Here is a 15,625-nt window from a genome sequence, read left to right on the forward strand (position 1 = left end):
ACAGAGTCTTACACTGTCTCCCAGGTTGGAGCGCAGTGGCACAATCTTGGCTCATTGCAACGTCTGCCTCCCGGGTTCAAGTGATTCTCATGCCTCAGCCTCCTGAGTAGCTGGGATTACATGTGAGCACCACCACAGCCGGCTAACTTTTGTATTTTTAGTAGACATGGTGTTTCAGGCTGGTCTCCAACTCCTGGCCTCACGTGACCCGCGCACCTCAGCCTCCCAAAGTGCTGGGATTATGAGAGTGAGCCACCGGGCCTGGCCTTAAAAATGTATTTTAAGGGAAATAATATGGCTAACCTTTGTGTCCCCACCCAAATCTCATCTTGAACTGTAATCCCCATAATCCATGTGTCACGGGAGAGAAGAGGCGGAGGTAATTGAATCATGGGGGCGGTTTCCCCGTGCCGTTCTTATGATAGGGAGTGAGTTCTCACGAGATCTAATAGTTTCATAAGGGGCTCTTCCCCCCTTCCCTCAGCACTTCTCCTGCCTGCCGCCTTGTAAAGAAGATGCCCTGCTTCCCCTTCGCCTTCTGCTATGATTGTAAGTTTCCTGAGGCCTCCCCAGACATGCTGATGTGTGAGTCAATTAAACATCTTTTCTTTATAAATTACCCAGTCTCAGGCAGTTCTTTATAGCAGTGTGAAAATGGACTAGAACAGGAAACATATTCGGAACTCCATTGTTTCCCTACATGTTCTTGAAAACAGCTTTGAGAGTGACTATGTTTAAAGTGAGACTTTTATTCTTTCATATTGTTGATACACTTGATCTACACACATTTGATGTACAGAGGTTTTTTTCAAAAAATTTTCTGTTTATGTTGTTGTTATCACCTGTCTTCTAGGTAATGCAGAATGTAAGGTCCATTAAGACGCATACATTTTCTGATTCACTGCTGTAAATCATACCCAACAGAATAGCTGGGCATACTGAAAGCATTAAAAGAATTTTTAAATGAACAAAGAAACAGAAAACTCGAACGGATGCAGAGAATAAATAAAAAGACAACTGAAACTGGTGGAAGAGGTGCCACAAAGACTCATCATGTCTAACTTAATGGCAAAAAGGTGAAGCATTTCCTACTTCTAAGAATACAGTATACAGGTTAGTATCCTTACAACATTGTTTTCATTTAACATGGAGAAGTATAAAAAAAAAGTAAATATCTGAGTTTCATAATAAGGAGGTTAAAAGATCTTCCTGGCTGGGCACGGTGGCCCATGCCTGTAATCCCAGCACTTTGGGAGGCCGAGGAGGGCGGATCACAAGGTCAGGAGTTCAAGACCAGCCTGGCCAACAAAGTGAAAACCCGTCTCTACTAAAAATACAAAAAATTAGCCGGGCGTGGTGGCGCGTGCCTGTAATTGCAGCTACTCAGGAGGCTGAGGCAGGAGAATCACTTGAACCTGGGAGGTGGAGGTTGCAGTGAGCTGAGATCATACCACTGGACATCAGCCCGGCAACAGTGCAAGACTCCGTCTCAAAAAAACAAACAAACAAAAAAACCCTGTAAGGTTGTTAAAATCTGAAGAGATACTTACTTACACAGTTAGTATGACTGGGCAATCCCATCTTTCCTACCAGGGAACTACTAGACAAATCCTAAACACCTCTAACTGCCTTTCAAATCATTATAAATGACTACCAGAGATATCATATTTGGCCGATCATCTGTGTTTTGAAAGCACAATTCCTAAATTCCAAATGTGTTGCAAAACACAATTTCACTATTCAGTATGGAAAACACTAGTCTCAATGCCTGGTCTATAAATTGCGGATTCAAAATATTATATAATAAATCACATATAATGTGACCAAGAATAAGAGTGACAATTGTTTACATTTTGGATGTGAAATCCAGCAAATTGCTTGATTGCTTTTTTGAATAAATCCTAGGATTAAGGATTCCTTTCTTCTTATAAGATAAAGATGAATATTCTATGCTTTTACCTATATTATTTCCTGTTACATTTTTTAAAAATGTGCTACAGATTCTTGATTCCACAACTCCGCTAGATGGAAAAGCACGATTCACTTTTATTCACTACTAAGAGTGGGATGAGTTTACAATGTTCCCTAATATTTACTACAGGACTAATGATTTCGGTTAAGAATCAATGAGTAGATTTTCCACTCTAAGTTATGAAGACCTCAGAATTTGAAAATGACATTCACCATGATTTATGAGTTTCACCAGAGTTCTGTTTCAATCTTCACAATTATCTTAAATGATTAAATAGTATTTTCCCATCTTAAAAAAGCTGTGCCTAACATTTAATCAAATTGTAGTATGACTAATTCATTGTTAAATCATCATTAATGACACTTGAACAACCTATAACAAAATAAAGTATGGAGCCAATCTTCAGAGTGTTCTTGGCCTCAGTCTCAAGCCATGTCAGCCTCTAGGAGAATTCCTGAAACAGCAAGAACTTTCCCAGAGCGTGGCATGATACAAATCTGATCTTTAGAAGAGATGGAACATTCCAAAGTTGAAATATTTTGAGTAGTAAATGCTTTGATATAATTATAAGTTTCAGTGATTTCAAACATCAAGACTTAATAGATGCTTTTCCTGTTAAATTTTTTTGTTTATTATCTTCTAAAATTTTCCATCCCTGCCTATCTCCTAGAAATGCAGGAAGAGTCCATGAGATAATATTTATAACGTTTTTAAGCTCCCTGGAAGAAAGGTGTTGAATATCCAGAGGTATTGGTGTATCCCATTAAAAAAACTGCAAATAATGCTCTGAAGATCCAAACAACATCAATATAGTTTGTTCCCTGGGTACAATGTTTTGACAAGCCAAATAAATACCAGGTTGAAATGAGGTCATCAGTACAATTGAAATGTAAAATAATCCTATCTAATTTTCTATCACAAAAAGCACAGAATTGTTAATGTCTTTTAAAAGATGAGCTATTTTAACTAATATCTAGTGTATATACTGTCATGCAAACAAACAAACATTAATAATGAGCATTATCCACAAAATAGCATGTTTATCAAATTGCTAGCCTCTTACAACTCTGTGACTCATAATTCAACTTAATCTGTTTTTCTGTAATGTCAAAATAAGCCCTTTTAAAGCAATATGTATTTTTTAAACAATGCCTTGTACCTTTTTTTTTTTTTTTTTTTTTGCTGAAAGGGGAGAAAAACATAACACATCTCTTTGGAATTTACCTTGAATAATAAATTGTTCCATGTTTTCCTTGAAAGGCTGCATATGCTCTTTTGAGGAGACCTGGTATACTTTCCCTGCTTCAACTTCACAGGCTGAAATTAGACAGAACATTATTTAGAGTGTCACACTGTTGGTGGAGCATTAAGGCAATTTTGAAAACATCTTAGCTAATGTTAGAAAATTCTGTTAACTCCCCTAATCAGCATATGTTCTGCACACATTTTGGAAACATCCAAATATGGACATGAGAAGCTGATGATCAAGGCTTCCTTTTGGAGGGCTGTAAAAAGAAATTATGCAGAATTTATAATCTCAGTTTGATTATTCCCAAACCAATCAGTTGGGCATGTTATATAACCTCTAAATCTCAGTCTCTTCCTCTGTAAAATGGGCATGATAGCAGAGCCTGCCTCACTGTGCAGTTATAAGGATCACATCTGTGAAGAGACGTAAAGTGTTAGAATAATGCCTGGCACAGAGTAAAGCAATATGTAACTATTTTCTATCATCATCATCATCATCATCATTATCAACTGACTTATAATAAAAGTTTATTCCTAAAGACCAAATTTCTGAAAAATAATAAATAATAACACGGGTGTTAATGTTAGTATAGCATCCAATAATTGCAGAGCATCTATTACATGTCAGATGCATTTTATCCATTATTTAACATAATCCTTAGAATTCAGCCCATAAAGTAGATATTATTACCTCCTTTTACAGCTGAGGAAGTAAAGGCTCAAATAAGGCACTAATTTGCCCAAGGGTCCACAGATAATAAGCAGCAAATTCATAACTGAAATCCTGATCTAACACCAAAGTTTATCCTCTTTTCATGCCTGTGGCATCATAAATGTCTTAGGTAGTCTACAGATTCCACTTGGGTCAATATTAAGAAGTACCTCTAAGAAGATTTCTGAAGAAATGTCTGCCCTTATGGTGATAGCAAGAAACTGGAGCCAGTAAGGAAGTAATTCAACAATGAAAAGTACATATTTAAACACAAAACTTTGGATAGAACACATCTGATGCAAAACAACAACAACAACAACAACAACAACAAAAAAACCCCAAAACCTCTCACTACAGTTCTTAAGGTAAGGTTGCCATTTCTCCAAGGAGACTTTGTCATTGCATTTCTAATATATTTTCTTTCTTTTATAAAGCTACAGTTTCCTCTTTTTTCCCCTCCAGGTCATTAGTTTATCTAAGCATGGGACTCTAGGAAGGCTGTATTATTAGTGCACATCCTTCCCAGCAAATGTGGATGACTTTGGGCTTAGTAAAATCTAAGATCAGTGTAGGCAGATCCAGGGTTCTCTCTGACCGTCTGCTTCTCATCCCTCACCTGTGCCCAGATAGCCTCTTGCAGGTTGGATGCTGGAGAATTTCTAACCTGTATCCATAGCCCATGTATTTCATAGCTCCAGACTCAACATATGAAACTTCCACCAGTACAGAATTCCTCACAGACTTCTCTAAACCTGCCACCTCCCTTATTCTCCCTTCATTGGTGGTGCCACCACCTGACCTACATAACTTAAGCCAAAACAGGAGACTTATTCTCAACCCCCTCTCTTTATGCCAACATCCTGTTGTTTTTGCCTCCATTCTTCAGTTGGCCCTATCCTCTCCATTCCTGTTCTATGCTGGTACAAATGCCTTCATTTTTCATACTGAGGCTACTGTGAAAACCTCTTACCATTGACTTCTCATCTCCAATCTTCCACAGATCCACGCTTCTCACAGCCTTAAAAAGCCATCCAGAAGAGACCCAACCACTTAACCTAAAACCATTCAGTGACCTCTGCCCTCTCAGCTACACCCTGAATACAGGAAGAATTGCAAAGCCTACACCATGACTTGTAGCACTCGCTACAATGTAGACCTTGCCAACTTTTAAACCATCCATCTCCCTCTAGTCCTGTTATTTTCCGCAGACTCAATGCAAATGTTAATCTCCAGATGTAACTGCCCCTGAACAGCATTCCCTGACCTCCCCACAGGGCCTGCTTTTCTCCATTCCCTGCCACTTGTCTCCAAGCAGGATGAGGCGTCCTTCTTTGGTGATTCCAGGGCATCTTGTGCATACAGAGTTAAGGCTGTCATTTACTGAGTACTTTTTATGTGCCAGGGAGCGCATTAAGCATGTTACCTGTACTGTCCCATTCAATCCTCATAAAACCCTTTGAAGTAGATGATTCATATGCTTACTTTACATCAGCGAAAAATGAACTACAAAGAGATTGCCCACATTTCTATAGTTCACAAGTTGAGGCGGTGGGATTCAATATCAACTACCACACTATATTAAAGTTATTTGTAACTGTGTGTCTTCCGCCCCACTAGACTGAGCTACTTGAAAGGAAATCCATCTTATTTCCGTTTGTGCCTGACTTAGGCAATAAATTGCTGTTGGATGGGTTAGTTGCTGTATAAATAGCTACTTAAGTGGAAATAACATTCTAGACGTTGGAATCTAGCAGACAGGGTTTAAATTCCAGGTCACCCATCCACTGAATGTGCCTTACGATTTGGGGCTAATTACCTAACCTTTTTAGATCTTAGTTGCATTATATGGTAGTGAGTTTAATGCAGTCTCTAACATTAGTGTGATGATTAGCCACAATGAGTGTAAAATGCCTGAAACTGACTTTGTGCTGGCTAAGTACATGCACAAAAAACAGTAGCTATTGCTGCTATTGTTTTTATAAGACCAAGTGGAGTTCAGCCTAAGGAAGTGTAAGATAAAATACAGTAGCTGTTTTCAAACAGCTGAAGTGTGGTCTCATGGATGACTGGGTGTTGACATTCTCTGTGTTGATCTCAAGGAAGGAGGAAGTTGAATGAGTAGAAGTTAGAGAGAGATGTTAGTTCTATGTAACAGGGATGGCTAGTGTTTATGGAACTCCTACAGTGATGTAACCTGCCTTCTGAGGGGGTGAGCCCTTTGTCACTGGGATTATTCAGAAAGTAGCTGACTGCTTGTCAGAAATGTAGAACGGAATGGGTCAGATGACAAGACATCATAGTCAACTTCCTGTGGGCTGTATCATTTACGACAGCCTCAAGTGGCTAGAAATTATGCTCCTTAACAATGTTTCCAGATGCATATTAAGGATATACTTAAATCATGTCATAAATTTGAGAGTTTCCTAAAACTGTGTAAGGATTCTGAATATATGGAAGACAAGTTACATCACTTAAAAGAAATGAGGCTGAGATTTAACAGCCCTTATCATTTCAGTGGGTTATTTCTAGCAACGTCAGGTGACACAGTGTTCCCAAAAGTCTCTGAGCAGTTTTATTTTTTAATTTTTTTTTGAGACAGAGTCTTGCTCTGTTGCCCAGGCTGGAGTGCAGTGGCACAATCTTGGCTCACTGCAACCTCCATCTCCCGGTTCAAGTGATTCTTGTGCCTTGGCCTCCTGAGTAGCTGGGAATACAGGCGCCCACCACCATGCCCTGTTAATTTTTGTATTTTTAGTAGAGAGAGGGTTTCATCACATTGGCCAGGGTGTTCTTGAACTCCTGACCTCAGGTGATCCACCTGCTTTGGCCTCCCAAAGTGCTGAGATTACTACCGGCCTCTGAGCAGTTTCTAACGTACACATGACACAGATATCGATCAACTATCTACTGATTCAAGGGACTGCTCTAGGCGCTGATTACTGCCACGAACAGAACTGACAAAACCCCTGTCCTCAGGGAGCTTGTCTTCTACTACATTACGATCTTCAAGTAATGACTTTTCAATCCCAATGAGGAGAGTAAAATCCTATTAGCCTCATGTTTAACAACGTAGGCTAGCATGGAAAAAAAAAATCTAATCTCTCACCTTGACTGACTTGCAAAACCTAAAAGCCAGAGGCAAGGAAGGCTAATATTTTCATTACTGGTCACAATTATTTCATTTTCCATTTTTAAGTTAAAAAGTAGAAGTAATAACTGTCCTTTTCTTCATGACATCATACACATCCATGACATCATACACACCCATGACATCATACAGTGGCTTGGGGTCTAGGATCCTGTATCAACATGCTAATGCTAGAAACTTCCAGAATCATCTACTGGGTCTGGTGACTTAAAGGAGGACTTCATTAGCTGGGGAAGTAGAGAAAGATCACAGACTGGCTGTGACAAAGTCTTCTACATGGTGACAACCATCCTCTGGGTCTTCAATTTTACTCTAATGTTGAAACAATAGAACATTCAACAGATAAGAAAATACATGCAATAATAATTTTCCTTCTTATTTTAAATTAATTTTCACTTAATTTTATCAATGTCCTTGGCCGATTCATATGAACTGTATTTGTAACATCAATTCATGCAAAAATTATTTTTTCTATTTCTTCTATCTTTTCCCCCTAACTTATAGAATTTCCTGTGCACACTGGGAAACATATAGAATTTCAGCTCTAGAAAAACTGTAAAGTCATTTACTGGCAGCCTCACCTCATCTACAGTCCTCCTTCTAGAAGGTCATGAAACATACCTGTCCAGTGTCTGGGTGTTTCCAGTGATGTCCATTCTTATTGCTTCTGGGCAGCTTTTTCCTTACTAAGCAGCTCAAAATATTAGAATTCCCAACTGTATACTGAGTAAATATCTCTCCACAGTGCACCCCCTGTGGAATGATATGTCTGGAGTTTGCTTTAAAATATTCTGGATATAGTCACACAAATATTTGTGCCATTACAAAGTAAAAAGATGTTTTTAAAAGTCCACCATTGATAGTTCAGGTATTTAATGAATCACAGAACAAGTCTGCTTGTTTTGAGGACAGATTTCTTCTCTACTCTCATCTCCTACGAGACAGTCTCCATTTACTCACTTTGCTGTATTACCAGTACTTCGAATAACCTCCCACAGGCAATATGCATTCAACAGTTCTTTGTGGAATGAATAAATACATTCATTGTATCTTCCTGTCATAGTGAGCTTCTTGTTTATCTGCAAAATGTCTTGCTTATGCACATTTCTCCAACCCTTCCCCATGCTATTCACCCACCAGACATACTCTCACCACTTAATGACCAGTTTTGAACTTCTACTTATCATTCCCAGAGTCTGGTACAACTGTCACCTCAAGACAAGAGGGTCAATCTCCCCTCAACTTTGCATCTCCCTTTTCTACAGAACATGTACGAATGATATAGGATAGAATCAAAGCACTGGTTAAACAGATCTGGATCCAAGTCCAGCTCTTCTATTAGCTCTGTAATCTTGGGCTAGCTATTTAAATTATCTCAGCCTCAACTGGAAGTTGAACTTAAAGTGCTAAGCTGGCTGTTAGAAAACTCTTTTAAAAATAAAAAAGCTGTTAATTATATTATCTCATTGAATGTATTTGTTTGTGTATCTTTGCTTCTGATTATAATTTGCATTCCTTGAAGCCAAATGATATCCCATTCACCTTTGTGTGTCAAGTGTCTGAAATGCAGAAGAAGTACCAAGACCCTGTATGACAGAAAGTGCTTTCAATGATGCCCATAATCAAGGCCAAGGCTTTCCTTAGTAAGGATATTAAGTCTCCAGTGGTCACTGATGTAAACCACCAAAACTCACATCCAAATTTCCAAAGCTCACTGTGATATAAAACCTGTACAGTTATTTCTTGGTAATTGTTGCTTTACTTATTCACTATATTAAGAAGGAAGAGCCTGCTGAATAAATGTAAAAATAGAATGTCATGTTCTAGAGTTTCTACATTCATAACTCTCATATATTTTGTACATACACAATGCTACATATAAATATGCTCAATGTGATCATATATAAGGAATATATTTAGAAGATTGGACACCATTCTTCTCTTAACTGTAGCACATCAAGTTGCACAACATATCATCTTGGCTATTACTTATCATCCTCAAAATTGGTATGTGACTATGTAAATAAAAAAAATACTGAACACTACAATCTCACAAACTTGAAGGGTCATTTAGAAACATTATTAAAAACAGAACAAAGATAGAGTTCCTGGAAAACTTGCATTACAGTCAAATCCAAATATTAAAAAACATTTGTTAGGAGACTGTTGGCATAACCGAGTAATTCCAATCATCTCAACTTTTGTTTAATTTAAAGATTTCTCTGAGCCAAAAAGATTTTATATCATGTTGAAGGGCTAGTATCAGAAAGCATGCACTAGGTTTCCAAATACAAAGAATAACCCAGCCAGAGGAAAGAAAGAAAAATGTCAGACATTCCCACCAGACAATGGGTTCCAATACATCCGTGCCATCCACAGAGTGGCACGTTGTGGGGCAAACACCAGTTTATCACTGTCAGATTAAAGCAAGAACATGACATGCCACTCCCTGGAATGAACCATGATCATGAAGAGTCTGGCTATTTTTTTTTTTTTGAGTAAGGAATTGGAATAATTTATACAAGTCTCCAAGTTCAATCAATGTTAATCACAGCTTAGAGTTGCTGCTTTTCTTTGAGCTTCTAGAAAGTTTCACTGGCATCTACAAACCTGCTTCAGCAAGTAGGAAGGAAGTCACGTAACAGATACAAAGAAAAAGAAGTAACTGTAATCAGATCAGAAAGCTTTCTTCTAAAATCCAACTGTTTGCTGGTTTGTACATTATTCTGGGTTCAGTTTTAGGAAACAGACACCATTGTAGCCACTTAAAGCAGATCAACGTAGGCAGCAAGATGCTTGCAAAGTAGGTGTAAGTGCAGAGAGATTGGGCTCTACACTTGGTCTCCAAGAATGACTCCCAGAACCAAAACCATAAAATCAGCCCACCAGGGGCATGCTATATATGGCACAGTCAGGACCTACGCCGTGCAGTAGGTACTACAGGGTCAACTTTTGGTTTTAGACTCAAACCTTACTTGTTAAGTCTGCACCATCAAATCAGTCATTGCCCTGTGCACCAACTCTGCCTCTCAATATTCACAGAGCTAGTGACTGGACATGGGGAAAATAATTTGAGAAAACCCAGTCACTCCATGTAGTGAGGCAAACAAACAAGCAAAACAAAACAAACAAAAAACATAGAAACAGTAAAAACATTGATGGCTGGCCTCACTACCTTTCACAAGTACTGTATATGTACTGACAAAAGCGAGAGTTAAATTCAGACAGAAGGGAAGATACAGACACAAGAAATATTTAGGGGGTAAAATTTGCAGAGCTTGGTGATTGAACGGAAGGTCAGTGCTCCTTCATGAAGATGTAAACTTCAGAATCAACTGGGGACTCTTTTCAGAATGTACCTGACAGGGCTCCAACCTAAGTCATTTTGAAAAGTGATCTCTTTCCATCTCACGCCAGTCAGAATGGCTTTTCTTAAAAAGTAAAAAAAAAAAAAAAAAAAGGCTGGGCGCGGTGGCTCATGCCTGTAATCCCAGCACTTTGGGAGGCCAAGGTGGGCGGATCACCTGAGGTCAGGAGTTCGAGACCAACTGGTCAACATGGCGAAACCCTGTATCTACTAAAAATACAAAATATTAGCTGGGCATGGTGGCGGGTGCCTGTAATCCCAGCTATTTGCAAGGCTGAGTCACGAGAATCACTTGAACCCGGGAGGCAGAGGTTGCAGTGAGCCGAGATCGCGCCATTGCACCCTAGCCTGGGTGACAGAGTGAGACTCTATCTCCAAAAAAAAAAAGTAAAAAAAAACAACAACATATACTGGCAAGGCTGTAGAGGAAATGGAATGCTTATACATTGTTGATGAGGATGTAAATTAGTCCAGCCACTGTGGAGAGTAGCTTGAAGATTTCTTTAACAACTAAGAGTTGAACTAGCATTTGATCCGCAATCCAATTACTGAGTATATATGCCCAAAGGAAAATAAATTGTTCTACCAAAAGAACACATGCATTTGTACGTTCATTGTTGTGCTAGTCAGAATAGTAAAAACAAGGAAGCAACCAGGGTGCCCGCCCATCAACAGTGGAATGAATAAAGAAAATATGGTACATATACACCATGGAATACTATGCAGCCATGAAACAGAACAAAATCATGTCCTTTGCAACAACATGGATGCAGCTAGAGGCCATTATCCTAAATGAACTAATGCAGAAACAGAAAACCAAATACCACATGTTCTCACTTATAAGTGGGAGCTAAACATTGGGTATACACGGACATAAAGATGAGAACAATCAACGCTGGGGTCTATTAGAGTGGGGAGAGACAGAGGGGGAAAAGAGCTGAAAAACTACCTATTGGGTACTATGCTCACTACCTGAGCGAGGGGATCATTCATACCCCAAACGTTAGCATCTCTGTCACAAAACAGCACATGTACTCCCTGATTCTGAAGTAAAAGTTGAAGAAAACCCCAAAATAGAAAGTAAGAAAGAAAAGTAATCTCCACGACAAGGCTCATAGAAATGTCACATGGAGATTCTAATGTGCTTTGATGAGTGCTGTTGGGAGGAGAACAGAGGATTCCGAATGGATGTATAGTCTGGGTGGCTTTGAGATGGAGATGGAGGAAGAAGAGTAGGTTTCAGAGGAACGAAAATGCATTTGGTTTTGAACTCACTAGGTTTCAGATGTCGGTGGAACATCCAGCTGTAGTTTTTAGGTAGTTACATGTATGAATTTGCAGCTCAGATAACAGAAACTCTGAATTTGGATAAAACCACTTGAGGGATGCATGTAGACAGTGAGAAGATGAGTAGCCCAATGTTGAACAGCTGAAGAATACCAACTTTTATGAAGCAGCAGAGAAAGAGAAGGCCATGAAGAGAGAAGATTCAGAAGGAATTGTGAGGTTGTCAGGAGTGAGTGGGGCTAAGGAAGCTAACGGAATAGTGAGCTATGAGAAGTGAGTCAAATGCAACAACATCAAACAAGATAGGGGTTGAAACAAAACATCCATTCAATTTGGCAAATAGTGATAACAGTTTTAGTAATGCTAGGGACAAAAGACTAACTGTAATAAAGTGAGGAAGGAATGGGAAATAATAAATCAATGAACTCAGAAGTTGACCAGAGATCTGTTACCATCTGAACTACTTAGCACCAGGATCCCAGAACAGCTGCCAGTAAAGGGGGGCATGGGAAAAAAATGATGAATAAATGAATACGAATCTTCCACAGCTTCTGGAAAATTCTCAAAATGTTTTAGTCTTTCCAATGGTGGATCATTAGATCCAACTGCATACTACAAAAACATGTTATTTAAATGGACTATTCTCTCCAAAAGATGGATTTTAGAAGAATCTGATCACTAACAATTAAAGATATGTAGATTGATCTCCTTATCACATAAATATATGAAAGAGGACAGAGATAACACACACATACAAATCCCACAATACCTTAGCACTGTCATAAATTCTATTTGTTCTGAGTACACTAGTTTATACTGAAAGCTAAAGAGAACCGAATGGTTTTACAAGTACACTCTTCAACAGGTGTTTCACAGGAGTAATCTTCAACAGAAGAGATTTTCAAGGTGAACGTTGTTTTAAATGGAAATGAATAAAAGGATATATTAATAAATTTTAAAGTTTTGCTGTTTACATAATCATTCCTACAAGATAATTCTCAGCTTGTCACCCTCCACACACAACTGGTTATGTTTTCAAACATGATGCACTTCCATGGACAGGTCCACTGCGTGGGTTAAAGACAGACAAAACATACTAGCTGTGCTGTAACACACAAACAACAATGGAAGTTGCCTCCTCGATTTGCCGTGAGGGATAAATAAGTGAATATAGGTAAAACACCTAGAATGGTACCTGGAGGTGAGAAAGGGCTATGGAAGTTTTGACCATTATTTTGTTGTTACCACTGTTACTGCTAGCAGCAAAAGCACACAGAAAAGCAATATACCCTAGAAACCAAGAACACAGGCCCTGGAGGCTGGGTGTGCATCCTGGCTCTTCCCCTTACTAGTTTTGTACTTTGGCCAACTATGTAGCCTCTCTGTGTCTCAGTTTCTTCATCTGTAATATGGGGATAATAATAGTATCTAATTAACAGAATTGTGAAGACCAATTGATTTCATATAGGTAAATACATAAGCACACTGAACGGTGCTTCACATGTAGTAAGAGGAATATAAGTGTTTGCTGCAATTACTGGTACCACACTAACAGCATCATATACCATCATGGCTACCATTAATACTAAACAGTTAGGAAACTGAGCACTTATCTAGGCATCTCAAGAAGCACTGAAGGCAAAGCTTAAGGTTGTGAGTGAGAATGGCATTTCTATAAGAACAACACAGAATGTGTTACAGGTTATTTCAAACACATTCTTTATTGGCAGTAACTAATTACTTATGACCTATTTTAGACTTAAGACACACCTCATAATTAATGATGACACACCATATGTTGATACTTTGGATGACACTGGCTGGACTAGATGATCCCCCTGGGTCCCACTGACACTGTTTGCTGTGCTTTTCAATGTATCTACATGTTCACAAAGAGGAGGAAGTCATCCCTTCATCGTCAGTTAAGGTATAAGTCTCGGTCTGATATGAGCAAGTTCTCCAAGCTAGTTACTGATGGGTCAAGGAATAAAAATGTGACAAATGGTGAATGTACATTGTTGACAATGAACTTCCTTCACACATTTGGCCTTGGGAAACAGAAAAGCTTAACATGTATCCATCATTATAAACAAGGCCACAGTGGTCATTTAGATAATTTAAATGAGTGTACTGTATCAGTAAGGGATAGTCCAAAAGGAAATTAAATGAATTCTCCATTATTTAATTGTGATAGCTATATAAATAGCATCATTTGATAGCTTTAGGAGGGGTCACTAGTGTTGATTCGTTTACTTTGAACCTTGAACATACTGACTGACACCAAAGTTTCATATCATGTGTAATAGATGAAGTCCTGAAAATTAAATAACACACAGTTATTTAATGTCCTTAGTCTTCTGGTCCGCATATGAATATTTCTTGTTACCAGGGGCTTACTACTTTTCTGGTTAGCCCTTCTATTGTTTCAGCTCCCATCTTTAGACTGATCTTCATGTAGAAATGAATTTTGCCCACTTATCACTCCACGTACTGACCTTTTTCTTATCCTCTGGTACAACACAGATTTATTAACTGAAACGTGTGACTCAAGTAAGCAAAACATCTTTCTACCGTACTGGACATTGGTCAGAATCTTCCATATTACTTCTGTTCTTACTTTTTCTACTCAAATTTTGGAAATGGACATAATCATCTTTGAGGTTATCTAGAATGCAACCATGGAAGAACTAAAGTGAGAAGACAACATTAAGAAATGTTCATTGAGAGAAGAGTACAGTATGGTTTAAATGTCTTAAGAGTTCTAAATCTCTTCCATGTATTCTTAACTTGAAGAGCTATAAGAGAGATGCATGGGACCACCTTAGAATAATATAAATAACGTAATATTAAAGAATAAAATAAATAAACAGCATTTCAGTTATTAAGATATTGTCTCTTAGCTCCAAAACTACTTTTTTGTACTAGGGCCTGGGACACTGGTGCTGGCGGCTCAGCAAACTATCTTTCTCCTTTGCCCTCTGGCTTCCCAACAGGTTTCATCAATGAAGGGAGAAGAAAGAGGCAGGAGGTGGGAAGAAGAGGAGGAAGATGGTTGAAGGGATTTGTTCTTCTCACGAGCATTGCCTCCAGACACCTCTCACCGCCACAAATCAGCAGGTGTTTCTAGTTCCTGCCTTGTTTCCATACCCTCAAATCCAGTATCATCGCACCCCTCAAAAGCAGCAATGCAGCCAGGAAGAACCCCTTCTCCAAGCACCCCAATCCCAGCTATGGAGGCTCCCATCTTTGATCTCCCCAATCCCAGCTCTTCAGGGTACCCCTCCAAGCCCCTCAGGCCCCATTTGCAGCAGTAGTAACTCTCCTTAGAGGTCCAGGCCCAAGCCCCAGAGAGCTCTCTATCCAAAGTTCTAGATTCTTTGCTAACCCCAACATTTTCACTTCATTCCCCTGGCCCTATGGATGGTATACGCTTTCCACATTTTCCTCAGCATCCTCTTTCTGCATTTAACATCCTTCAACATGCGTTTAACTTCATTCTCTATGTTAAATTACTTCTATTAAAATAGTAAATGTGGTTTTTGTTTCCCCAACTTCACACAGAAATAGTAGAAGCGGTAACCAAAATTAATGGGTTATGTTTCTCTAAGTACTCAACAGCTTTCTGACACTGGAAGTTATTTCTAATTTATTAATTGCTTATAAATAATATCTATTTGAATTGTTGACCATAAAACATGCCAGTTTCTCCGATTGTTTTTCTCAAATAAGTTTTATATTATTAGCACCATCATGTGCAAATATATAAAGTCTTAAACATAGTTTGTTCTTTAAATTTCCTATGTTCTTTAATGATGCTTATTTTTGAATATGCTGTTATATAATTTCTTCATAAAGTATAGGAAAGGCTGAGCAATCACATATTTTAAATTT

At 38.6% G+C, this 15,625-nt stretch overlaps 1 protein-coding gene across 2 annotated transcripts in view; it reads right to left on the bottom strand.

The window, feature by feature from the left end:
- Positions 1 to 15,625, bottom strand: part of FMN2 (formin 2) — a 399,576-nt gene that overhangs the window by 128,205 nt on the left and 255,746 nt on the right. The window contains exon 14 of one of the 2 annotated variants that reach the window (XM_054560978.2): positions 3,197 to 3,289. The exons of the other annotated variant lie outside the window; for it this stretch is intronic. Within the exon in view, the coding sequence (XP_054416953.1) occupies positions 3,197 to 3,289 (93 nt within the window). The remainder of the gene's footprint in view (positions 1 to 3,196; positions 3,290 to 15,625) is intronic. 2 annotated transcript variants of the gene reach the window in all.

Source organism: Pongo abelii, chromosome 1 (genome assembly GCF_028885655.2).
Source record: "Pongo abelii isolate AG06213 chromosome 1, NHGRI_mPonAbe1-v2.0_pri, whole genome shotgun sequence".
Taxonomy (NCBI): domain Eukaryota; kingdom Metazoa; phylum Chordata; class Mammalia; order Primates; family Hominidae; genus Pongo; species Pongo abelii.